The sequence below is a fragment of the Pongo pygmaeus genome, chromosome 1, assembly GCF_028885625.2.
Source record: "Pongo pygmaeus isolate AG05252 chromosome 1, NHGRI_mPonPyg2-v2.0_pri, whole genome shotgun sequence".
NCBI classification, from domain to species: domain Eukaryota; kingdom Metazoa; phylum Chordata; class Mammalia; order Primates; family Hominidae; genus Pongo; species Pongo pygmaeus.
In genome coordinates, this window is record NC_072373.2 from 209,222,164 (window position 1) to 209,248,029 (window position 25,866).

The window sequence follows — 25,866 nt, forward strand, 5'->3', positions numbered from 1 at the left end:
CTCTCTAAAATCTTTAATTTTTTTCTGATTACACAAATACTAAGTGTTCATTATAAACATCCAAACCGTGCAGAAAAGTATTTGCCACAGAAGGCAGAAGTTCCTAGTGGTCCTGCTTCTCAGAGATAAGCCATGTAATCTTTCTTTTTGCTTTTGTTTTTGTTTAAAGAGAGAGAGGACGGACAGACAGACACAGCCCAACTGGGCTTCATCCCACTCAAAATTCTGAGGGCTTTTGGGCCTCAGGGTCCCATATGCAGCAAGCCCCTTTTCTCTCTTTTTTTTTTTTTGAGACAGAGTCTTGCTCTGTCGCCCAGGCTGGAGTGCAGTGGTGCAATCTTGGTTCACTGCAACGTCTGCCTCCTGGGTTCAAGTGATTCTCCTGCCTCAGCCTCTTGAGTAGCTGAGATTACAAGCGTGTCTGGCTAATTTTGTATTTTTAATAGAGATGGGGTTTCACCATGTTGGTAAGGCTGGTCTGAAACTCCTGACCTCAAGTGATCCACCTGACTTGGCCTCCCAAAGTGCTGAGATTATAGGTGTGAGCCACCACGCCCGGTCTTTTTTTTTTTTTTTTTTTAAATTGGGTCTTGCTCTGTTACTCAGGCTGAAGTACAGTGGTGCAGTGTTGGCCCACTGCAGCCTCAACCTTTCAGGCTCAATTAGTCTTCCCACCTCAGCATCCTGAGTAGCTGGGACTACAGGCATGCACCACCATACCCGGCTAATTTTTGTGGGTTTTTTTTTTTTTTTTTGGTAGAGATGGGGTTTTGCTATGTTGCCCAGGATGGTCTTGAACTCCTGGCTTCAAGAGATCTGCTTGCTTTGGCCTCCCCAAGTGCTAGGATTACAGGCATGAACCACCACTCCCGGCCAGCCATGTAAACTTTGACATGTAATTTTAAATTTTTACAAATGAGATTTTTGTTGTGTGCAGCCTGCTTTATTCACTTAACAATATGCCTCAAACCCCCTTTTCCATCAAGACTAAAGACCTTCTTTGTCATTGCTATATAGTATTCCATGGTTTGATCTATTTAACTAATCTCCTTGTAATGGACATTGAAGTGGCGTCCAGATGTTTGTGGTTGCAAACCCTGCTTCATGACTGTTTTTTGTTCGTATATCTTTATGCATTTGTGTTATATTTCTGGAGAATAAATGCCTAGAAATGGGGTTGCTGGACCAAAAATTATGCACATTTTAACATCCATTGCCTCTGCCCTCAGTCACAGGGATCCTAGAGTCATCAAGAGGCAAAGAATTCCAGATGTGGGGCTGGGTGCAGTGGCTCACTCCTGTAATTCCAGCACTTTGGGAGGCAGAGGCGGGTGGATCACTTGGATCCAGGAGTTCAGACCAGCCTGGGCAACATGGTGAAACCCTGTCTCTACAAAAAAAAAATTAGCCAGATGTGATGGCATGCACCTGTGGTCCCAGCTACTTGCGAGGCTGAGGTGGGAGGCTCGCTGGGGCCCAGGAGGCAGAAGTTGGAATGAGCTGAGATCTCACCACTGCACTCCACCCTGGGCGACAAAGTGAGACCCTGTCCCCACCGACCACCAAAAACAAAAAGAAAAAAAAAGAATTTCAAATGTGGGAGGCGCCTTGAGGTCCTCTAGTCAAACCCCCCACCGCTCTTCCCGTTCCCACACCTTCAGATCTCCCTGGCTGCACCTCTGAGAAGCTCACTCTGCCTTTGCTTGATGCAGAACTCAGTACCTTACATGGCAGGTTGTTCAGGTTGCTTTCCCTTCCTCCCTCCCTCTCTCCCTTCCTTCCTTCCTTCTTTCCTTCCTTCCTTTTCCCTCCTCCTCCTCCTCCTTCTTCTTCGTCTTCCTTTCTCTCTCTCTCTCTCTTTCTTTCTTTCTATTTGAGATGGAATTTTGCTCTTGTTGCCCAGGCTGGAATGCAATGGCATGATCTCGGCTCACTGCAACCTCCGTCTCCTGGGTTCAAGAGATTCTCCTGCCTCAGCCTCCCGGGTAGCTGGGATTACAGGCGTGTGCCACCACACCTGGCTAATTTTTGTATTTTTAGTAGAGGCGGGGTTTCTCCATGTTGGTCAGGCTGGTCTCAAACTCCCGACCTCAGGTGATCCGCCTGCCTCGGCCTCCCAGAGTGCTGGGACTATAGGCATGAGCCACCGTGCCCTGCCTAGGTTGCTTTACTCTTGGGCAGCTGTGTTTGTCCCATCATTTCTACCTTCTCACAACTTCCACCTAGGAGTCCTGTCTCAGTCCTCAGGCACCTACAGAGGAAGGAAGAAAGGAAGGAAGAGAAGGGAAGGCCAAGAAATGCTCATGGTGAATGTTAAGCACTTTACACCAGTGAACTCATTTAACCCTCAGAGGTCAGCACTGCTATCCCCATTTTATAGATGAGGAAGCTGAGGTTCATAGTGGTTAAGTAACTTGTCCAAGGTCACACAGCTGTTATGTGGCAGAGTTAGGATTCGCACTCAAGGATCCTGCTCCAGAGCCCACACTGACACCACACTGCCTCTCCAGGCAGGAGCCTGTAATTTATTGAGCACCTACTGTGTCCTCAGCTCTAGGCTAGTCAGGTTGTCCATATAATACCTAATTTATTCCACACAACAACCCTGCAAAGTTCGTGTTACTCTCCCATTTTGTAGCTGAGGAAACTGAGGCTCAGAGAAGAGAAGCGACTTAGAAGAGTCTAAGGTCCTCTCCACTGGGAAAGCCCTCCTCCAGGGTTCTGCTTCCAACCAATCCTTGGTGGACTCAGTTTCCAGTTTCTCATCCTCCCATTTGCCCTCTGTAGGATGGGAGAGCCGGCCTGAGACCCAATTTTTAGTAGAGAAACTGAGGCTTGGAGAGGTTATGGTGACTTAATCCTGCACACACTGTGATCTGGGGCAGAGCTAGGGCTTCTCCATGCCACCTTTGGTTAGGAGATGGTGACCTTGTTTATCCCCGCAGGGGTTTCGCCTTGGCCTGGGTGGTCACCCTGCCTGGGGAGTTGTGAGAGGCAGGGACTTCTGCTCACCAGACTGGCCTGGAGCCTGTGAGGCAGCAACCCCAGCCCCAGCTAGGGCTGGTGCAGAGTGGGAGGGAAGGACTCAGCAAGGCCTCAGCGCTGGGGGACTCACTGTCTAGGCAGTGAAGCCAGAGGCGCCTCAGGAACAGTCCAGGCAGATATCTCTGGGGCTCTGCTTTGAGATTGGGGAGGGCTGGTTCACCCCACTCTGATCCCAGCACCCAGCACCGTTGTCCGGTCCAGAGCAGACCTCAGGACATGTGTTCTGAATGAATGACTGAGCAGAGGAATGAAGGGTAGATGGGGGAGTGGGTGGATGACCGAGTGGGTGAGTGAGTGAAGGAATGCCTGGAGCTCAGAGAAGGGAGACCCCCTGGGCTTCGGAGGCTGGGGAGGGACAATGAGGTCAATGTAGGGAGTGAGGAGAGACAGAAAGCGTAGGCGGCTGTAATACCGTGTATGGGCTGACGGGTGCTGGGAAGGTCACCCTGGCCTAGCCTTGCCCATCAGTGGGAGCTGTGTCCTGCGTGGACGTGGGCAAGGGGCAGAGCAGCTGGGGCTGAGCTTCGGGTTGGAAGCTTGGAAGTCACGATCTCCATCCAGGCTCCAGTTTTCTTCCAGGCAGAATGGAGATAACGTTACTGCTCTGTGTTCCTCAGGAGGCTGTTGAGAATGTTGATGGCAAAGGCAGTTTGTAAACTGGAAAGCACCAGGCTGGGGAAGCAGATGATGTTGTTGCCCAGCAGGAAGAGGCCCTGTGGCCGGGTCATCTCAGAGTCACTCCTCCTCCTTACCCCAGTGCAGGGGAGAAGTCAGTCCACACTGAAGTCCACGGGGGGATGGGAAGGGTCAGCTTTTGGCCACAGTGGGGCTCGGGCCACCTGAGCAAGGGAGACAGATGCTGGATAGACAGCAGGTAAATGGGTGGCCTGGTTCCCAGGTGCTGTGCCCTGGGCAGGGACCAGTCCCGTGACCACCTCTCTAGGCTGCCAACCTGTTATTTGTTCAGGAGGCCTCTGCCTGGCCCAGCTCCGGGATCCGGGTGTCTCGGCATGCAGCCAGCATGGGGCGAGGGTGGCGGCCCCATGTGCCACCTTCCTGCCCATCCCTCTGCCCAGCTTGGGGCCTGAGTCTCCCACCCACACCCCCAGAGGGACCCTGCCAGCTCTGTCACTTGGTAGCTGTTGAGGCCCTTGGCCCATCATAAACCTCACTAAGCCTTTGCCTCCTTATCTCTGAAATGGGTGAAGATAGCACCCTGAGGTCAGGGTTGTTTCCATAAGGATTGAATGACATCACAGTGCCTGCAAGGCAAACAGTCCCCCTGCCCCTCCCCTACCCCATCCCCACGCTCCCTCTAGAGTCCTGGGAGAGGTCAACGGTGCCCAGGGAAAGGGGACGCAGGAGCCTCCCGTGCCTGTGCCTGTCTGCTTAGGCTCCCGGTGGGCTGGAGAAGAGGGGGCCAGCCTCTCCAGACCTAGCTTTTGAAACCTGCTCAACTGGCTGCCCCGGCCACCTTCCCTGGCACCTTGGCAGGGACAGGGGCAAGCCAAGGGGAGGGCAGTGCCGGCTGGTTGAGCTCAGAAAACAATGGGCCTCTGTGGACCCCCCTGGGAGGGGGCAGTTCTGGGGCAGCCACTTGGTTCTGGTTTCAGGAGATTCGAGTCCCCTCAGACCCGATGCCCAGGGCTAGGAGACCCAGCTCTGGCAGCCCCCCAACCCTCATCCAAAGGAGCCTCTCTCAGGGTTGCCCTCCACAGCCCCCTTCTCACTGGGAGGTCTGTGCCCTTGTCCTCATCCTCCACCCCACATGGGTGGTAGAACTTGGTAGAACCAGGTTGGTCTGGAAACCAGGAAGACCCCAGGGAACTGGACCCAGGCCTCCCCCTCCTGACTTCTGATAACCAGTGCTGGACTGGCTGGAACCCCTCAGGCCCCTGTTCCAGGCTGCTGCCCCCAACAAATTCTTCTCTGCCCTGTGTTCATTGGCTCCCTGAACCCCTCCCCTGCCCTTCCAGACCACCCCCTCTTTCCATGTCTGGTCTCCCAGCCTGTGTGCAGTGGGTGGCTGTCCTCAGGGTGGCTCCTCCTGCTATTGCTCCAGGCACTGTCACCTGTCCAGATCCCCATTCCCCTGCTCCCGGTCCCAGCCTTCTTGCCTTGATGGTCCTGTACCACCTGCCCTGGCCACCAGAGTTTCACCTGGTTAAGTTGAATTTCAAAGCATCAATGGTCCACTAGGCAGAAAAGCAGGAGAAGGCACCCCCAGCAGAGGGGGGGGGGTGCCTGTGAACAGTGTGGCTGGTTAGGAAAGCTGCCTGCAGCCTGGGGAGGTTAGGACAGAGCCAGGACAGGCGGCTGGGGCAGGACAGGAAAGGGGAGGTATGAGGTTGAGGCTGGAGGGAGTCAGCAGGGGCTGGACCCACTGGGAGACCACCATCCAGGGCAACTATCTCCGGGGGGCCAAAGGGCCAAGCCCACCACCCAGGACAGCCCCACCACACTTCTGGTGCCCTGAAAGGGTTGGGCTCTCCAGGAGAGTGGCCAATAATAATAATTACAAGCACTTTATAGCAACTCTATGAGGTGGGTACATTATCTCTCATTTTGCAGATGAGAGAAAAAGACAGGACCCTCTCACCACCCCTCCAGCTGGGTAACAGTTGAGAATCACCCCAGGAAGGCATCTGGCCACCTGTGCTTGGTCTCCCCCTCTGCCCAACCATTCCTGAGTCTGACCCTGATGTTTTGTTGGTCTGTTTCCATTGTATAGACGGGGTCTTGCTCTGTCGCCAGGGCTGGAATGCAGTGGCACCATCATGGCTCACTGTAGCCTGGAACTTCTGGCTCAAGTGATCCTCCCACCTCAGCCTCCTGAGTGCCTGAGACTATAGGTGTGAGCCACTGCAGTAGGCTGGTTTTTAAATTTTTTTGTAAAGATGAGGGCTCACTTTGCTGCCCAGGCTGGTCTCGAACCCCTGGCTTCAAGTGTTCCTCCCACCTCAGCCTACCAAAGTGCTGGGATTACAGGCATGAACCGCTGAGCCTAGGCTGACCCTGCTGTTTTGCAGAGTGTGGAACTCCCTTGAGATCTGCCCACCCTGGACTGGTGGAAGGCCTGTGTTCTTATCCCTGATCTGCTGCCCAAGGCCTTACTGGCTGACTTTGAGGTCGTGTTTTCACCTCTCCAAGCCTCAGTTTGCCCTTCTGGGAATTGGGGATCCTAGTGACTGCCTTATCTCCACTCCAGTTCCGGTGAGAGTCCCAGGAGTGAGCAGATAAAGAAGGCTTTTGAAAAGTACAAAGAGCTGCACTCACGATGATGCGATTATTATTGTTACCTCGATGCAGAGATAAGGGAGGGGGAGGAGGTGCAGTGACAGTTGCCAAGAAACCGGGGAGCTGTCAGCAGCAGCTTCCAGCCGGGCCCATCCCACTCAGGAGCTGGGCCCTTCCCCCACACCCCTGCTTCACCCTTTCCCTGGAAAAGATGGGTGCCCTCCCCGAGAGGGAGAGATAGCCGCCACACAGACGCAGGGGCTGAAGGTGACCCCGGAATATGCCTGGCCCAGACTCCAGGTTGGCTCCAGCTTTCCATGTGACCTTGGGCCAGTCACCTCCTCTCTGGCTGCTCCCATTTCATGTGTCAGAGGAGGCAGCGGGCAGGTGTCCAGGCCAGACAGGGCAGAGCTGGAGCTGGGCCCAGGGAAGGCGATTGGCGGTGGCTGCAGGAGCCAGGGCCGTGATGGGAGGTCACTGGGGCAGGAGGCCAGGTGATGGGACTGAGGGCCTGGGCTGAGGGCAGTGGGGTGCACGCTGTGGAAGGGACACTGGACTGGAGTCACACCTCAGCCCTGCCCTTTCCCGGTGTGCGACCTGGGGCTTGTCACTGAACCTCTCTGAGCCTCAGTTTTCTCATCTGGAAAAAAGGTATCTCATCTGGATTTCTTTTTTTCTTTTTTTTTTTTTTGAGACAGAGTTTTGCTCTTGTTGCCCAGGCTGGAGTGCCATGGCGCGATCTCGGCTCACTGCAACCTCTGCCTCCTGGGTTCAAGCGATTCTCCTGCCTCAGCCTCCCAAGTAGCTAATTACAGGCGTGTGGCACTACTCTCAGCTAATTTTTGTATTTTTAGCAGAGACAGGGTTTCGCCATGTAGGCCAAGCTGGTCTCGAACTCCTGACCTCAGGTGATCCACCCTCTTCAGCCTCCCAAAGTGCTGGGATTATAGGCGTGAGCCACCGTGCACAGCCTCATCTGGATTTTTCATAAGTTGCTATGGCTCTCGAATGAGACAATGCCAGTGTAAGCTCCAGGGTGCTGCGCAGATGTGACCACGGTCATGGCAGAGGAAGGAGGAGAGGGGAGAGCACCCCATGTCCCAGCATGCTCTGGGCTCCTCGCAGCTGCTGCCGCCCGGGAGGAATGCAAGCATTTTAAGCTGAGCCAGGCCAGGGAGTTGGACGGTTCTTGGAGACGTGGGGAAGGGGATAGAGAGCAGGGGGACCTCCATGATGTGAACTGAACGGAGAAGACCAGGAGGAGACCGGGTGGGACAGGAGAGAGAAGGGGAGGGACAGAGAGGTTCAGGTTCATGAAGTGGGAAGAAATGACCACATTGTGGGTGGTCTGCAGAGGCCAGAGGAAGAAGGGGATTGGAGGGGTGCTGGGAAAGGTGGGGCAGAGATGGGTGAGCTGGTGAGGAAGGCAGAGCAGGAAAGGACGTGAAGCAGAGAAGGGCAGAGGGCTGGTGAGGAGGGAAGAGGCTTTCATTCATTGCTTCAGAAGTATTTATTGGGGCCAGGTGCAGTGGCTTACGCCTGTAATCCTAGTGCTTTGGTAGGCCAAGGTGGGAGGCTCACTTGAGGCCAGGAGTTCCAGACCAGCCTGGGCAACACAGCAAGACACCCATCTCAACAACAAAAAAATTTTTTTAATTAGCCGAGCACACACCTGTAGTCCCAGCTACTAGGAGGCCAAGGGGGAAGGATCACTTGAGCCCAGCAGTTCAAGGCTGCAGTGAGCCATGATCATGCCACTGCACTCCAGCTTGGGTGACAGAGCAAGACCCCATTTCTTAATAACAAAAGGCCAGGGGCAATGGTTCATCCCTGTGATCGCAGCACTTTGGGAGGCTGAGGTGGGAGGATTGCTTGAACCCAGAAGTTCCAGACCAGCCTGGGTAACACAGGGAGACCTCATCTCTAATAAAATTAGCTGGGCGTGGTGGTGCCTGTAGTCCCAGCAACTTGGGAGGCTGAGGAGGGAGGATGGCTTGAGCCTAGGAGTTTAAGGCTGCGGTGAGCTTTGATCACGCCACTGCACACCAGCCTGGGCAGCAAGAGCAAGATCCTGTCTCGAGAAAAAAAAAAAAGGAAAAAGAAAAAAGTATTTATTGAGCAACTGCTATTTACTAAGTGTCAGTGTGGTGTAGTGTTAAGAGCACTGCAACCAGATGTTGGGGGAGGTCAAATCTTCAGACCTTCATTTACTGTGTGTGACCTTGGACAAGTTCCTTAACCTCTCTGTGTCTTAGTTCCCTCCTTTGAAAAATGCAAATTAAATGAGTTAATACAATAAAGTAGAGCAGAGCCTGCACATAGTAAGCTCTGTATCCGCTGTGTCTGCCGTTGCTGTTGTTACTATTACCTTTCCAACTTGACTTGAGGTGCTGGGTCGTGTTCCTGAGCTGGAAGTTGTAAGGCTCTGTGGGGAGGTCCACAGGATTGGACATACATGTTATAAAGTTCAGATCTTGGGCTCTGAAGTCAACAAACCTGTGTCCAAATGCCTGCCCTGCCTCATTGCCTGTGTGACCTTGGGCAAGTTAACGTACCTTTCTGAGCTTCGTGTGGAAAGCAGGAAGTTTCTGAACATCTGCCTCATTGGGGAGCTGTGAGGATTAAATTAGATTATGCAAGACGCCCGGTAGGATGTGGCTTTGTCATTCCTGTCCCTCTTCTACCCCTTCAGGTCTGGGATGGATGGGCAGGCAGTGCCCAGAGCCTCCGGTTTCCTTCTCTGTCCCCATCCTGGAGCCCCTCCCTTCCCTTGCCCCTTACGGCCTCAGCAGTGGCTTTTTAGGTGGAGTTGCCTTCGGGGGACAGGACTCTGGCCAGCCAGGAACTGGAGAACCAAGGGCCCTGGGATGGGGTCCCAGGTGGAAGCCAGAGCACCCTGGCCTTCAGAGGCCACTCTGGTCCCGCACCCACATGAGCAATCCTGAGTGAAATGGACACCTACACATGGGGAGACTGAGGCAGAGAGGGTTCTGAAAGGGGGTTTGTCAGGGACTGCTGCATGGCTATCATATGAGCCTAAGGGAAGATAGAAGGGCATCACTGGACTAGCCTGATCACAAGCAACAGCCACCAACTGGGCAGCCACGGCCACACCCAGCACTCCAGCTTTACCCGGCTTCTACCCCAGGACTTCCAGACCCCCAGGCAGCCTCTGCCTTCCACCCCACTGCAGGATCCCTACTTCCTCAAGGGCATGTACTTTAAATTCCAGCTCCATCCCCCATTCGCTAGGGGAAGTGGCTTCACCACTCTGAGCTGCAGCTTCTCCATCTGTGAAAATGGAGAGAAATAACACCAACCTTCCTGCACAGTAGTTGGGGGAGAGTATATGCTTGACACAGTCCCAGTCACATAGTAGGTCTCACCAAAGAGTCCCCATGGGAGCCTCAGTGGAATTGCCTGGAAGCCACCCTCCCTCCCTTCCTTCCTTCCCCCCCCCTTTTTTTTTTTATTTTTTCTGAGGCGGAGTCTCCCTCTGGAGCCCAGGCTGGAGCGCAGTGGTGTGATCTCAGCTCACTGCAACCTCTGCCTCCCAGGTTTAAGCAATTCTCCTGCCTCAGCCTCCCAAGTAGCTGGGGTTATAGGTGCCCACCACTGTGCCCAGCTAATTTTTGTATTTTTTTTATTTGAGATGGAGTCTCACTCTGTCACCAGGCTGGAGAGCAGTGGCGCAATTTCAGCTCACTGCAACCTCCGCCTCCCAGGTTCAAGCGATTCTCCTGCCTCAGCCTCCCAAGTAGCTGGGGTTATAGGTGCCCACCACTGCGCCCAGCTAAATTTGTATTTTTTTATTTGAGATGGAGTCTTGCTCTGTCACCAGGCTGGAGTGCAGTGGCACAATCTCAGCTCACTGCAACTTCCACCTCCTGGGTTCAAGCGATTCTCCTGCCTCAGCCTCCCGAGTAGCTGGGACTATAGGTGCGCACCACCACGCCCAGTTAATTTCTGTATTTTTAGTAGAGACGGGGTTTCACCATGTTGGCCAGGATGTTCTCGGGATCTCTTGACCTCATGATCTGCCCACCTCGGCCTCCCAAAGTGCTGGGATTACAGGCATGAGCTACCACGCCCAGCCTGTATTTTTTTTTTTTTTTTTTTTTTAGTAGAGATGGGGTTTCACCATATTGGCCATGGTTGGCCAGGCTGGTGTTGAACTCCTGACATCAGGTGATCCGCCCGCCTTGGCCTCCCAAAGTGCTGGGATTACAGGCGTGAGCCATCACGCCCAGCCTGCCTGTAACTATTTCTATGGACCTCTCTTTAGTCCCCACCCTCCCACTCCAGACTCTCCCCATGTCAGTGTACCCTGCAATATGCAGGAACCTGTGCATAGGGACATTCCTTTGCTCACAACCCTTCAGTGACTCCCAACCTTCATTCATTCATTCAGTCATTCAACAAATAGTGAAACTTGGGGAGCCAGAGTTTACCATGAACAAATGATGTGAAAGTTTTCATTGAGTGAATTCCCATGAGCTGCCCAGGCTCTGCGATGAATGTTTTTGGAAACTGAGGCTGAGAGAGGCTGTGTCACTAACCCAAGCTCACCTAGCCAGTCAGTGTCTGAGACTATCTCCCCCACACTGATGCCACAGGCTTGAAATGCCACTGCCACCATATCTGTCCTTTTGGGTCAAGCACTGCCCAGTGCAGACCCCTCTTGTAAGATGGCATCACTCCTGCAAGGTGGAGAGGCCTCTAGTGCATAAGTGGGGCTGTGGATGGTTCCTCTGGGCCATTTCTCCTGCTGGAGTAGCTGGGCTGAGTGGAATTAAGAAGGGAGGCTCAGACTGGGCGCAGTGGCTCACACCTGTAATCTCAGCACTTTGGGAGGCCAAGGCGGGCAGATCACCTGAGGTCGGGAGTTCGAGACCAGCCTGACCAACATGGAGAAACCCCATCTCTACTAAAAATACAAAATTAGCCAGGCATGGTGGCGCATGCCTGCAATCCTAGCTATTCAGGAGGCTGAGGCAGGAGAATCGCTCGAACTCGGGAGGCAGAGGTTGCAGTGAGCCGAGATCAAGCCATTTGCAAGCCAGCCTGGGGAACAAGAGCGAAACTCCATCACAAAAAAAAAAAAAAAGAAGAAGAAGGGAGGCTCAGAGCTTTCTCAGTCTTCTTCCTGGGCCAGACTTTTTTGGGTCCTTCCTCTCTTGGGGTGTGGCAGCCCCAGCTCTGCCTGACTCAAGCCTGCTGTAGGCCACCAGTGATCATCTGAGTCACCCTCGAGGGACCAGCCTCTCTTGATGGGACCCGAGAGGAGGTGCAGCCACGTCAGGGTGGCCCAAGGCAGCAGCGGAAGCCAGGCCTGCTTGCCCAGCCCCAGGTCCCCTGGATCCCGGGAACCACTGGGCATTTCCTCTCCCTGCCCCAGAGGTGGCCTCAGCGGCTTTTTAGGGTGACAGGAGCTGACTTCACCCTCGCCAGACCTGCCTTCTTTCCTCAGGGAAGGGTGTGGTGTGGGCAAGGAGTCCGGGCTTAGAGTAAGGCAGGTCTCACGCAGATGCTAGCTTTGCTGCCGGCCAGCCATGTGACCTCTGTGCACAGCTGGGTCCTGTCCTTAAAGTGGGAATACAGTGTGGTGAGGAGGCCATGCCCTCAGGCCTGGAACGAGGGCTCAGCACAGGGCCTGGCATGTAGTAGGCCCAGTGAGTGTCAGTTATGGTCACTGTCATTCGTAATAGTAGTGGTAGCCCTGGCAGCCTCTCAGTGCCAAGGCGGCTACTCCCAGAGGCTCAGGGAGGGGTCCATTGTAGAGGCGGGGGCACCCTGCTTAGTCCAGAAAGCTCACCCTCCATAGCAACCCTCAGTGCCCCTGCCTCAGTCTACTCATCTTCAGAGTAGGTCACTGCTTGGCTGGAGGCCTAATGGAGAGCTTGGGGAGAGACTCTGTCCACGTCTCTGATCTCCGGGGAAGGAGAGCCTGTGTGGCAGCCCTGCTCATGAAGCCCCTCCCCTCCCTCCTCTTGGGGAACCCATGACCCTCTCCTCAATGAAATCTATCCTCCCTCACATCCCCCAGCTCTGAGAGTGACTCTCCCAGAGTTCCCCAATTTCCTGGCTTGGGGCTCTCCCTGACCTCAGACTCTTTCTCTTCCAGGAGGAGTGATGGGCAGAACCAGCACTTCCCTCAGGCGCTAGACCTGTCACGAGTGAACTTAGTTCCCTCCTATACTCCTTCACTCTACCCTAAGGTAAGTGTCCCCCTCCATACCTACGGCCCCTGGTCTGCCCCCTACCTCCGACACATGCCCAGGGCTGGGAAAGGCCCAAGAATGACTTTTGCGCAAAGGTAAAATGTTCAGGCAGATGCTGATGGGGTTTAGCTCCTAAGGGGTTGCCACTCCTGATCCCTGGGTGAGGCTGGTGCAGTCACAAAGGTTGAACCTGGGTCTGTAGACTGTTGCGGGGAGGGGCTTACGGCTAATCTAAGCAAAACAGCTGGGAATAAACCAACCCCCCAGCTATCTTCATCATCTCCACAATCAATGTCACCATCAGTCTCCTCATCTGTAAACCAGGTGCAATGAGAGGACCCACTTCACAGGGTCATTGTGAAGATTACTGCAAAGTACAGACAGGGTGGCCCAGGCACAGCATCTGGCACAGAGCAAGAGCCCTGTCAACGAGCCTCTATCATTATCGTTAAAATCAAACGTTTGCCCAGTACCTGCTTCATGCCAAGCCTTGTGCTGGGTGCCAAGGGACCAGAAACCAATCTGATACAGATCCTGCTCTCAAGGAGCCACAGTCCAGTAAAGCAATAGATAACTGAACAACGTATGCAGGACATCAAATAGCAGAAATAACCTCTAATATTTATTGAGACTTACTGTGTGCTAAGTGAGTACTTAATGCTTTATTTGCAGTATTTCATCTCATCCTTGAACTATGTGATAGCTACTATCATCAGTCCCATTTTGCAGATGAGAAAATTGAGGCTCAGAGAGGTTCAGTCACTTGCCCAAAGTCACTCAGGTTGGATGTGGTGGGGCCACGACCGGATGCAAGCTGTCTGACCAGAGGGCCTGGTGTTAGGGCCTCTCTGATGCAGCGGTGATAAGCTCTCACTTTTGCAGTACTTTTTGCAGTTTCTAAAGCACACCCACAGACATCATGCCACCTGGTCCTTTTAGTAAACCTTGGGTAGTAGGCATTATCTAGTTGAGGATGCAGGAGATCAGAGAAGTAAAGTGGTCTTCCCAAGGTCACACAGCCAGAAAATAGCAGAATCCACCAGGCTTCTCCACCAGGCTCCTCCCCGAGAGCTCTGGCCTGGAATAAAGGCCAGGCACCTTGCCTAGGCTGGGAGGGCAGATGGCCAAGGAATGGTGTCCACGTGTGGGACCACCACCTCCATGGGGGTCCCACGTGGGGCTGCTGGGAGCAGCAGCAGGAGATTCCTGAGACTGACTCCTGTTTTCTCTGTCTGGGCAACAGCCCAAGACTGGGGCGTGTGGATCCGGGGCTTGGCAGGAAGGGAGAGGCTCAATGGCAGCCCTCACTTGACAGCTGGGTTCATGAATGAAGCTCCCAGTCCCTCTTCCCCTGAGCATCTCAGGAGGAGCCCTGGGTTCTCACCAAGGGCTGTGTGTCCTTGGACCACAGCTTCCCCTCCCTGGGCCTCAGTCTTCCCATCAGGAGACGAGAGAGAGAGCAGCCCATAGCCCTGGGCCCTGCGTGCTAGACAGCCTGGGGTTGGCCTTCTTGGATTATTGAAAAGCTGCCTCCCCTCGGGCTTCCTGGCTTCCACCCAGTCTGGCTAGAAGCCTCCGTTTGTGCCAACACAGCTCAGACAGCGGGCTCTGAAACTTCCCTTCCCGACAGCCCACCCCCACCTCAGAATCAAGAGTCTGTGGATCATCCTCCTTTGACAGGAGAGGAAACCAGGGGCTGGAGAGACTGAATGATTCATCTGGGGTCTCCAGCAAGCCAGTGCTGGGCTGAGGGAACACAGGCCTGTGACATATTCTCCATTCCCCTCCCCCAGTGCCCCTAGCTCTGTGCACATTTATAACATTGATGGCATCCATCTGAAGGGCAGGTAACCTTCCTCTGCCAGTGGGCAAATCCCTGCCCCTCTCTGGGCCTCAGTTTCCTCATCTGTAAAACAGAGGTGACAGTTTCTTCTCTACCTGCCTTGCCAGCTTGCAATTGGGTGAAAGTACTTTGGAAAGTAGAAATTAGGAAGCTGAGCTCTTATCAGCGTCATTACATTCCCAGGGCTGGACGGGGCACCCAGAAGGGACATTCTCCTCCCTTCGGGCCCCACATTTGTACAGGCATCGAGCTACCCAGGACCCTCCTTCCCTCCTCCCTACAGGGGTTTCTCCACTCGGGGATTCAGAAACCTGCACACACGTACATACACAGCCTACCCACACCTACATATGGGGACATAGTCACAGACACAAAACACACAGCCACAGCCACGGGTCTGTAAATATATTCAGAGACTTGTGCATGTATACATGCATGAGATACACATGTACAAACACAAATTCCCATACCCAGGCATTCCCATACACACAGAAAGACAGTATGCCCACGTATATACAGCCACATCCGGTCGTGGAGTCTCACACGCATGCACACATGGCTGCACGCATATGTGCACACACCTTCCACGCGACCTGGCACACAGCCATCTCCGGTGCTGTGAGCAGGTCTCGCCTCCCCCCGGGGCAGTGTGGGAATGGATGTTTCTCTGGCTGGATTTCGATGGGTGCCCGGAAGCGTTCAGGCCTGGAAGTGGCTGTATAAATCAATATTTGCTGTTGTTAATTATTAAAACCAAAGCTACACCGTGTCTGGAACACATATCTCCAGAGTTCCTGCTGGCTCTCCAGGCCCAAACCCGATTCAAGGCCAGATCTAGGGGGAAAGGAAGGGCACAATGCTTTCCTTCCAGGAGCCCTTGGGGCTGGAGGGTGGTGGGCAGCCGCTGGCAGCTCTTTCAGGAAGCTGAACAGAGGTATGGCTCTGAGCTGGTGGGCTGCCCTGCCCCCACAACATCCAAAGCAGCTGTGTCTCCTTGGCCACAGTTCAGGAAGCATTTGCTGTGTTCCCAACATCTGTCTGGAGGAAGCGGTAGCAAGGCCCTGTCCCTGTCCCTGCTGTACAGTGGCTATACCAGGCCAGGGACACACTGCAGAGCCAGCTGGAAGGGCCTACGGAGTCCTTATATTTTAAAGATGGGGAAACTGAGGTCCAGAGAGGAGGCAGGGACTCACTAAAGGCCACTCAGCAAGTTGTAGCTAGAATCCACATGTCCCAAAATCTACCTGGGTCCTTTCCTCCATACCACGGGCCTGGCAGCCCCTCCCTAGGTGCTGTGGCCATCTCCCCCAGGATCTGGGGCAGCTAGGGCAGGGGAAGGGACGGAGCAGGCCAGCCACTGTGAGGCATGGGAAGCAGGACGGAGGAGAGGAGGAGGAAAAGGGAGAGACCCCAAAGAGTAGCACCAGGCCTTTCTCTGGATTCCACTTTGACTTCTTCCTGACTGTGTGGTCTCGGGCAAGCTATTTCACCTCTTGGAACCGGCTTCTCATCTGTATAATGGAGATGACATTTGTACCTCCTGGGCTGTGACAAGATTACGACACATGCGAAGGGCACAGCATTAAGTAGGTGCTCAAGAAAAGCCCTCTGTCTGCAAGGTAACCCAACCCCGTCCCTGATGCCCTGAGGCGGGGTACCCAGAGCCTGGGAAGATGGAGAAAGTGAGGTGGGGGCGCGCTGGGGAGAACCGAGTGGGGGCCCTCCCGGGGAGTCCGGCGCACCCAAAGCCTCTAGCGCTCGGGCCGGAACGCGCAGGCGCAGTGTCCCGGGGCCGCGGGCCGGGCCGCCCGGGGGGCGTGGCCTCAGCGCCCCCGCCCCGCCCCACGCCGTGCCGCCCGTACCTGGCGCCCCGCCCCCTCCGGGCCCCGCCGTGGGGCGAGCCCATCACAGGCAGCGCCGCCGCCGGGAGCCGGGAGCGCGGAGCTCAGCGCTGCGGGGCCCGGACCCGGGCGCGCGCGGGCCAGGAGCCGGCCGGGCCAGCTGAAGTGCCGCCCGGGCGGGGGCCGGGCCGGGCCGCGCTCGGGATGGCACAGCCGCGGCCCCCAGCGCCACCCGGCCGTCCGCGGAGGGGCTCGCTGCCCGCGGGGCCCAGCTGGCAGGTGAGGACCCGGGCGGGGCGGCATGGCGGAGGGACCCCGGGGCTGGGTCACCCCGGCTGCTGGGGAGCCCGGCCGGCTCTGCCCCAGCCAGGGCGGGCGCGCAAGGCTCCATCATGGTGGGCGTGTGAGCTTCTAGGCTGACACCGGCCACGGGGCGCACCCCTACCCTGGGGTCCTGGACCCTGGGGCTCTTGCTGTGGCCTCCCGGGTAGCACTGTGGTCTGGGCTGCAGCGGCAGGGTGTGTGTGGGCGCGTGCTACCGTCGGGACCACTTTACCCTGCCCCTGCCCCGTTTGGGGGGCTCTGAATGCTCCAGGGCCACTTTGTGGTGGTGCTTTCATGTGGGGCACCCCCAATCTGGGCCCCATCTCTCAGAGCCCTCGCATGTGTCAGGGCGTCTGCTGCTCCCTGTGAGGCTGTAGCTGTGGGTGTTGCTTGTTGCTGTGTGTACACTCTGGGTGACAGGACCATGTGTCAGTGTTTATGTGACTGATTCCCAGTGCAACAAGGCGTATTAGAGTGTTCCTAGCTACGTTTGGTCACCCTGAGTGGGGTGTCTTAATGGGGGACATTAATGCATCCATCATCACTGTGACTCTTTGGGGCTATGCCCAACTGAGGTTGTGTGGCTGACCTGGGCACAGAAGCCAAAGTTGCTGTCATACAGTGTGTTGTGTTGACAGGCATGTTTGTCTGCCTGTACTTCAGGTGTGTGTCTGTGGTTTCTGCTGTAACTGCCTGCGGAGTTGTCTCTTTCAAATGCAGAGGTGTTGGGTGTGACCAAAGGTGACCATGGGTCAAGGTGTCCTATGGACTCCTGTGGTGGGTTTTACAAGGTGGGTCTTGCCTCTATGGGCAGGCCTCACAGTGTGCACATTTATACAGGCTTGTATCTTGTGACCTTTCCCAGGGCTCTGTGTGTGTATATGCAGGTGAGGGCTGTGTGAGGTTCAGACCATGGCCCTCATCCTTGGGGATTATCTACCCCGGCAGTTGCTGGATACCTTTTGAGTCTCATTTACTGTTGTTATGTGACCCCGCTGGGGCAGGCAGGGCTTGTAGCCATGAGTGGGGCTGCATCTGGGTCTCCCTGGACACACCTGCCCGCCTCTGTGGCTGTGTGTTGTCATGCCTCTTGTTCTCACACATGAGAGTGGTTTGTGTGCAGTTACTGGTGTGCAGACCTGCACAGGTGTGGGTTTGCATTTGTGTGTGTATCTCTCCTGGTACTTGGACCTGCATGTGTGTGAGTGGGTGTGCTCCTGTGTAACTCAGAACGCCAACGTGTATATTTGTGTGTTAGTATATAGCTCTAAGAATCACTGTGCACAGTCCCCGTCATATGTGTTTGTGTGTGTTGTTTTCTTGGTACATGAAACATATACATGGTGCAGTGGGACTTTAAATATTGGTGTGCAGGCTTCTGTGTGTGAGCAGGAGGGGAGGGAGAAAGATGGAGAGAGAGAGAGAGTGTGAGTGCTTCCTGGTGTACAACTCCATAGCACACGTGTCGGCAGGAGCCGCCTGAGCTGAGCCTTGGAGGGGCAGGGGGAGGGTCACCATCCTGGAGGCTCTGGGGGCTTCCCAGGCCCAGCCCCCAGCCGGGCCAGCCGGCAGGGATGCCGCCTTCCAGGAAGCCTTGCAGGGAGTTGGCGCTGGAGAGGCCTGGGCTGCCAAGCGCAGCTGGCAGATACCAGATTAACTCTGCGTGTGCCCTGGCTCACCTCAGGAGAGGGTAGCTCAAGCATGCGACGGTTCAGGTGGCTCATGCACAGGTGCTGGGCCGCTGGGCATCCCAGTGTCCTCTCCCCTGAAGCAAGCACCCCCAGCTCACTCTGCTTGGAGAGGTGTGGGCTGTCTGAGCAGTGGGCTGTGGCCCAAGCCTGGTTGACTGAGCCTTGCCCCCTTCCGGGAGAGGTGGGGAGAAGCACAGACCCCTCCTGGGGATCCAGGACAGGCTCATCTCTGCAGCTGGGACTTGGGGCGATCTGTCCCTCCCCAAGGGTAGCAGCCCGTCAGGGAGCAGGACTGAGTGGGTGGGTGGCTCTGGCCCTGGGCCCTGGGCTCTGGGCTCACCTCCCTTGGGTTGGCCAGACCCCGTGGGTCTCCCACACAGAGCCCCCTCCCGCGATGCTCCTGCCACTCCTGCTTGCTGCTCAGACAGGTGCCTCAGTCACTGATCAGAGCTGGTGGGACCCAGAGGGCTGGGGTGGGTGGAGACTCCTCCGGGGCTTGGCGGGATCAGCTGACCTCGCTCTCCTCTGTCTCTGTTGCAGAACACAGATCTATTTGAGATGATTGAGAAGATGCAGGTGAGGATGGCTCTGTGGCCTGTTCTGGGGAGCCACAGAGCTGGCTGGGCTGGGGCTGGGGGGCCCTTGCTGCATCTCCAGCCCTTCACCTCTCTGAGGACAGGCCACGCCAGTAGAAGATGGTGGCTACTGGTTGTCCAGGGTCCTCTGTCTGGAGGTCAGGGTAGCGGATGCCCAACCCCCTCTCTGACGCCGGAGTCCATCTAGGCTCCCAGCTCCCATCCCTGTGTGGAACTGCAACAGGGCTGGGGTCAGTTCATCAACCCACCCCACAGACACACACTGCCCCTCACCCAGTGAGAGACACCACAGGCTTTGTGGTGGGGGGCCCAGGTGGAATGGAACTAGAGGAGGGGACAGATGCTGGGGGCCTGTCAGCCAGAGACTGTGCTGCAGGAGTGGGAGGTGTTACCCCTCCACCCTCCACCCCACAGCCCCGTCTACTTTTCACGTAGGTATGCATAGGAGGTGGGCCGGGGGTGCTGGGGTGGGAGTGCCTTGAATACCCTCTGATCTTCGATGCCTCCTGTTTCTCTTTCTGTCTCTCTCTCTAATGCCTCCTATTTCTCTGTCTTTCTGTCTCATCTCTGCCTCTCCCTCCCCCTCTCTCCCTCAACACATATCTGTGTAGATAACAGCCCCCCCGCCAGCTCGCACACCGGCGTGTGCACCTCCCCTGCCCCCACTCCCAGCGGCACGTGCATTCCCGCAGTCCCCAGCCCTCCCTGAGGCTGCCAGCCTCCAGCCCCAGTCACTACCGGGACAGCCAGCCCTTCAGAGAGGCCCACGGCCCCCAGCCAGCTAGCACCCTGCCCTGGGAGTACCCCCACCTTCGCGGGCCGCCTCCTAGGGCTTTCCCCTTGCGCGCCTTGGGGAGGGGAGGCAGCGCCTGGCGGCGGGCCTGGGAGGGTGTAACAGTGCTGCCTTCTCTTACAGGGAAGCAGGATGGATGAACAACGCTGCTCCTTCCCGCCGCCCCTCAAAGTAGGTGGGCCTGGCAGTCTGCCTCCCTCTCTAGGGGGTGGAGGGGGTCCGGGAAGTGCTGCCACCACTGCCCATCAAGCAGGAAATCCATCCCCTTTCAGCAAGTAGTCTTACAGTGTGCCAGGTGCGGGGGGGCCACAGCTGTGAGCTGGGTAGACCCAGCCCCTGCCCTCTAGGAGTTCTGTGATGGGGAGAACCCCTCTCTTGCTAGAGAGCTGGGGCCTCTATTCTAGCTCCTCCTCTCCGTCTTCACCGCTGCAGACTCCCCTCTCCAGGCATCCCCGCCCCAAACTCGAAGCCCTCATCTCTCAAAGACAGCTGCTGCCAAATGTTTTCCTGAAACCAGTGATGACCAGCAGTTGCAGGAAGACTCCAACCCAGGCCCTAGGAGACTTATGAGCTCCTGCTCCATGAAGCTGCTATCTGGATGGGGAGGGAGTGATAGGGAGGCAGGCCTGGGTGCCCCCCAGCCACTGGTGAGGAGACTGACCGGAGGCGGGGGACCCAGGGAGATGAAGGGGCGGCTCTTGTTTTTAACCCACTTTTCTTAGCCTATGGTTCTTAGTGAGATGGGATCCCAGAGACCCTAGAAGACCAGGCCTGGTGGAGTGGGCCCAGGGCTGCAGGGTGAGGGTTAGAGGAGGGAGGGTGCATGGGCAGTAAGCCTGATGCTCTTTTCAGGGCAGAGGCCCTCACACCAGCAGCGTCAGTGTCACCTGGGAGCCTTTGAGAAATGTACATTCTCAGACCTTGCCCAGACTGCTGCATCCAAAGCTCTAGGGTGGGGTGCAGCAACCCGTGTTAACAAGCCCTCCAGGCAGTCCAGCGGTTTCTTCTGGGGAGGCAGTGAGCCCTCCTTTCTCCAGGCAAGGAGAGCCCCAGAAGATGCCAGCACTCAGCACGCTAAGCCTGCCTCAGTCCCTGCCCATCTGTAAGAGGCGATGAGGCCAGGGCCCCATCCACGCTCTCAGCCCTGAGGCTGGCCAAGCAGAGGCGAGCTCTGCGGGGACTGGAGAACGGACAGATGGAGAGACCCTTGCCCTGTTTGTGTTTTGCAGACAGAGGAGGACTACATTCCCTACCCGAGCGTGCACGAGGTACTCGGCTAGACCACCGCGCCCACCCTTACTCGAGCCCAGGAGGCACTTAACGCAGGGCTTCTGGATACCAGGTCCTCCTCCTTAGGAGCCTGACCTGCAGGCCTTGCTGCGGGCTGGAGACTTAATTTCCAGGCCCAAGGCCTCAGAGCCCATTTGAACCCTTAGGCCTTCTAAGCCAAATGTTCCAGCCTCTTGGGCCAAGGTCCTGCTCCAGCTCTACCTGCCCCCACACCACCTCTTAGAGACTTGGGTCTCGGCACTGTCTGGGTCTGGCTGAGGGAAAGGGCTGGAGCAGAACCCTGGGGCCCACACAGGCTCTGGCCTGTCCCCTCATACCCCTTAGCCATGACAGAAGTGGCTCCAGGTCTGAGTTGGGAGGGTGTCCTGGGGCCCCCAGGTACAGTGTGGGGGGTGGCTCTCAGCTGAGTCCCTCTTCAGGTCTTGGGGCGAGAAGGACCCTTTCCCCTCATCCTGCTGCCCCAGTTTGGGGGCTACTGGATTGAGGGCACCAACCACGAAATCACCAGCATCCCCGAGACAGAGCCACTGCAGTCGCCCACGACCAAGGTGAAGCTTGAGTGCAACCCCACAGCCCGCATCTACCGGAAGCACTTTCTCGGCAAGGTGGGTGGCCGGCTGGTGCAGCGGGGCTGGCTGGGGTGGGTCACAGTTCAGCCCCATTCGAGGTGGGCCTGGGAGGGAACAGAACCCATGGGCCAGGGCTGGGTGACACTCCTAGAGCCCTGAGTGAACACGCGCCCACCACACACACTCCCAGTCCCCAGGGAACATGCGTGGCGGAATCACTTGTTCATTCAACAAACATTGATTGCAAAGGCAGCATTATGGCATGGTGGTTCATGGCAGAGACTCTACCAGGGCTTGAATCCTGGCTCTGCCACCCACTACACAGGACATCGGGCAAATCGCTTAACTTCTCTGTGCCTCATTTCCTAATCTGTGGAAATGGTGGTTGGTGGTAATGACACCCACCTCATGAGGTTGCTGTGAGGCTTCAGTGAGCTGATATCTGTAAGGTCTTTACAGTGGCGTCTGGGACAAAGTAAGTGCTCAGTCAGGGGTGGCAAATAATGAGCACTAGCTGTGTGCCTGGCCCTGTTCTAGGCACCAGGTATACAGCAGCCAACACAATAGACCCAGGCCCTCCCTTCGGGCACCTTGGAGTTCGGAGAACCGTAATGTCATGGATTGATGCAGCCCCTGCCCTGCCACCAGCACAGAGCAGGGACCCTGCCCAGCAACAACTTGTCAGAGTGTTGTGGGAGCCAAGGGGAGGTCCCATGCCGGGAACGTGTGTCAGGTTACAGGCCGGGTGCTGTCTCTTCGTCAGCATAGAGCCAAAATGGGGAAGTGTGTCATGGGCTCTGGAGCCTCGTGGCATGTGTGGGAATCTTGGCTCTTCCATTAACTGTTAGTGTGACCTTGGGCAAGTTATTTAACTTTCCTCACCTGTGAAAACAGGGATAATAAAAGTACATGCAAAGCTTCTAGAACCACGCCTGGCACATGGTAAATACTCAGTTAATATTAGCTGTTTTCATGCCTTCATAAGTACTTGGTGATATCAGGATTATTCTGTTTTTGCAGAAGAGGAAACCGAAGCTCAGATAGGTAAATGATTTAGTCAAGGTCACACAATGACTAAGCCTGGGAATTGAACCAGCTTTGGCTGACCTTCCATTAAGGTGCACGGGAGAGATCATGCTCCTAGTCATTGTGTGTGTGTGTGTGTGTGTGTGTGTGTGTGTGTGTGTGTGTGTTGGGAAGAGGGGGTGACTCCTTGGGGGTTGGGAAGATGTGTGACCTCAGTCTGGGCCCGGGCATTGGCCTAACTCTGGGAGACACTGGTGCTAACCAGTGGAGTTAGGGGAGGATCCATTGTGACTGGGACTAAACCAGCAAGCCCAGGTTCAGGAGCCTTTGCCTGGGAACAAACCCAGAACCCAGCATGGAATTCCACTTCCCAGCTGAGCCCTAGAGGTGGAGCGAGACCTGCATCCTAGGCACCTGCTTTCCAGAGGTTCCCAGCTGGGTCTGGCAGGTGGTAGGATCTGGGGGTACTGTGTATGCCAAACACATGGTTGGCACTCATAAAAGTTTGTTGAAAGAGTGACAAGTGACAGATGAAGGTAAGAACAGATGAAGGTGGTGGACCTTGAGTGCAGTAGGCTCTGAAGAAGTGCAGGCTGGAGGGTCAGAAGAGGTGGATGGGCGCCGTGGCTTAGACCTGTAATCCCAGCACTTTGGGAGGCCGAGGTGGGCAGATCACTTAGGTCAGGAGTTCAAGACCAGCCTGGGCAACATGGCAAAACCCCATCTCTACCAAAAATACAAAAATTAGCCAAGTGTGGTGCTGGGAGCCTGTAATCCCAGCTACTCGGGAGGCTGAGACCTGGGAGGTGGAGATTGCAGTGAGCTGAGATGGTGCCATTGTACTCCAGCCTGGGCGACAGAGCAAGACTCCATCTCAAAAAAAAAGAAGAGGCCTCATGTCCAGGATCAGATTAGCAGTAATGAGGGGAGAAGCCCCAGGGCTGGCAGAATGGCAGGGCCCCTTCCTGACCCCAGGTGGGGTAATGGGGGAAGCAGCCAGGTGCTCAGGCACTGGGCCCTATCCTGGCAGAGGGGGAAGGTTAGGATGACTTTGGGCATTGACTTCCTGAGACCCTGAGCCCGCTCTCCCACTGTGTCCCGGGGGCTCCTCTGGGCTTGGGGGTGTCCAGGGAAGCTCCCCACTCTCTGGACTTCCCTGCCAAGTGCCTCCTTATCAAGTGCCTGCCACTCCCTCTCTGCTGGATGATGTCAAGCATTTGGGGGTTTCTGCCCAGGCAGAGCTGGGGGACTCTGCCCCAGGTCCATTGAGAATGCCCCTAAGCTGCGGATTCATGGGGCATATCCACTGGCCCCTGCCTCTGTCTGCGCCTGGCCTCTGAGCACAGGTGTTCGTGTTTGAACAGGATTTACTTCTAGGATGATTCCTGGGGCAGGTGTGGCCAGGCAGCCGGCTCCACTCCCAGAGCTTGGGCTAGGACTGGGGCTGAGGTTGGCAGGGGGAGCCTGGGGCCAGGCTGGGTGGTGTCTCCCTGAACTTCCAGCCCTCGGCTTTGGGACTTGCCCACCCGCAGGTGCCAGCCCTGGGCTCCTCTCTGGGGGTGCCATCTCTGCCGCAGCCACCCCTGATACTCCCCAGGGTGTCTTTCCAACCCTGTGCCCTCTCCTCCAGGTGAGACAGGAGGGTGGAAACCTGCCTGGCCAGCCACCCTGTGTGTTGTGAGATGTTTCGCTTCCTGTTTCTCACGGGCCCTGGCTTCAGGGGCCACAGAGTCACAGGTTGGGCAATCAGCTTTTGCTCATTGAGCACCTGCTGGGTGCCCAGCCCTGAGAAGGACCAGGGCTGAAGACGGGCATGCAGGTCCAAATATGGTCCCGACTCGATGAGCACCCAGAGATCCGGCGTTACTACCCACCTTCACTGAACTGAGCCAAGCACTTCATCCCTTTCAGTCCTGGCTGCCACCAAAGTACAGGGTTCCCTCCTATTTGGCAGACTAGGAAAGCGAGGCACAGAGGGGCCAAGTGACCTCCTCAGGCTGTCCAGCTGGTCAGTGGCAGAGTGGGGCTTTGAGTGCAGGTCTGTCTGACGTGGGGTCTGCTATCAGCCGTGACACCTGCTATCGGCGAAGGACCCACATCTAGGAGTGGGTTGGCTTTCTGGCCTGGTTTCCGGAAGCCCCATGCTCAGTCTCACCCACTCCCCTGGCCCCCACCTCCCACTGCAGGAGCATTTCAATTACTACTCACTGGACACTGCCCTCGGCCACCTTGTCTTCTCACTCAAGTACGATGTCATCGGGGACCAAGAGCACCTGCGGCTGCTGCTCAGGTGAGGGTGGTGGGGGAGTCCTGAGATGGCAGGAAGGGCTGAGGTCTTACAATCTCAGAGCCCATCTCATTTGACCCACTCTCTTCATCAAGGCCCAGAGAGGGGCAAGGATTTGCCTGAGGTTGCACAGCACCTTAGTACCCAAGTCAGCCTGACACCCATCATCACCTCTGGTCCTCGCTGTGTTCCACCCCCTTCTGGCCTTACTTTGTAGGGGGTGGCGTTCCCATTTTCCTGTCCCGCTGCCCAGGCCTTCATCATGTGACTTTCTCTTCCCAGGACCAAGTGCCGGACATACCATGATGTCATCCCCATCTCCTGCCTCACCGAGTTCCCTAATGTTGTCCAGATGGCAAAGGTGAGGTCTCCGCTCCCCTGAGCTTCCCTGGTTGGCCCTGCAGATGGGCACCTGTGGGGCTTCAGCTCTGCCTTGGCGCACCCCCTTCAGCCATAGGCCCTGGCCCTGGGCTGCCGCCCTATCCTGAGGCCGTCTCTCACGTGTTCCCACCGTGTCTTGGGCTGCCACGTGTTCTCCTGGGCCCCCGTCCCCTGCCTGTGTGCTTTTGGTTTTCTCTATAGCACCTTCAGGTCTCAGGGGACCTCCGTTCCCTGAGCAACAGTGAACCCCGAGTCCTGCTTTAGCCTTGGCCGTTCCCAGCATGGCTCCTCCCCAGACCTTGACCAGGGAGGCCCAGGCAGCCCCGTCCTCTCCTCCCTGGCCCCACACCTCACGCCCCTCCCTTCTCTCCTCCTGCAGTTGGTGTGTGAAGACGTCAACGTGGATCGGTTCTATCCTGTGCTCTACCCCAAGGTATGGCTGGATCTGGGCACAGCTCACTGAGGGTGGGTGAGTAACTGGAAGACTGAGCATTTATTAAGCACCTTCTGTGTGCCAGATACTTTCCCCAGGTTGTCTCATTTAATCCTCACAATAACCCTGTGAAGTCCACAATTTGCAGAAGAGGAGCCACCGAAAGGGCCTGTGCCTTACCCCAGGGTGCACAGCAGATAGGAGGGCCTGCATTTAAGCCTCGGTTTGTCTGCCTTCGAGGCTGGCCTCACTCACATCTGGAACCTCTGTGATGTTTGGGGACCCTCCT

At 56.2% G+C, this 25,866-nt stretch overlaps 1 protein-coding gene across 33 annotated transcripts in view; it reads left to right on the top strand.

Moving 5' to 3' along the window:
• Positions 1-25,866, top strand: part of RAP1GAP (RAP1 GTPase activating protein) — a 73,395-nt gene that overhangs the window by 30,834 nt on the left and 16,695 nt on the right. For 32 of the 33 annotated variants that reach the window (XR_008504670.2, XR_008504692.2, XR_008504673.2 and 29 more), the window contains 8 exons: positions 12,407-12,500; positions 18,743-18,778; positions 19,715-19,762; positions 20,821-20,859; positions 21,301-21,486; positions 24,663-24,766; positions 25,046-25,124; positions 25,524-25,577. Coding sequence is in view for 30 of the 33 variants with exons in the window: in XM_054502370.1 (XP_054358345.1) it covers positions 12,407-12,500; positions 18,743-18,778; positions 19,715-19,762; positions 20,821-20,859; positions 21,301-21,486; positions 24,663-24,766; positions 25,046-25,124; positions 25,524-25,577 (640 nt within the window). In the remaining 3 variants the exon portion in view is untranslated. Of the gene's footprint in view, positions 1-12,406; positions 12,501-16,243; positions 16,467-18,742; positions 18,779-19,714; positions 19,763-20,820; positions 20,860-21,300; positions 21,487-24,662; positions 24,767-25,045; positions 25,125-25,523; positions 25,578-25,866 lie in introns of those variants that run through there. The other variant, XM_063667375.1, reaches the window with a different exon arrangement.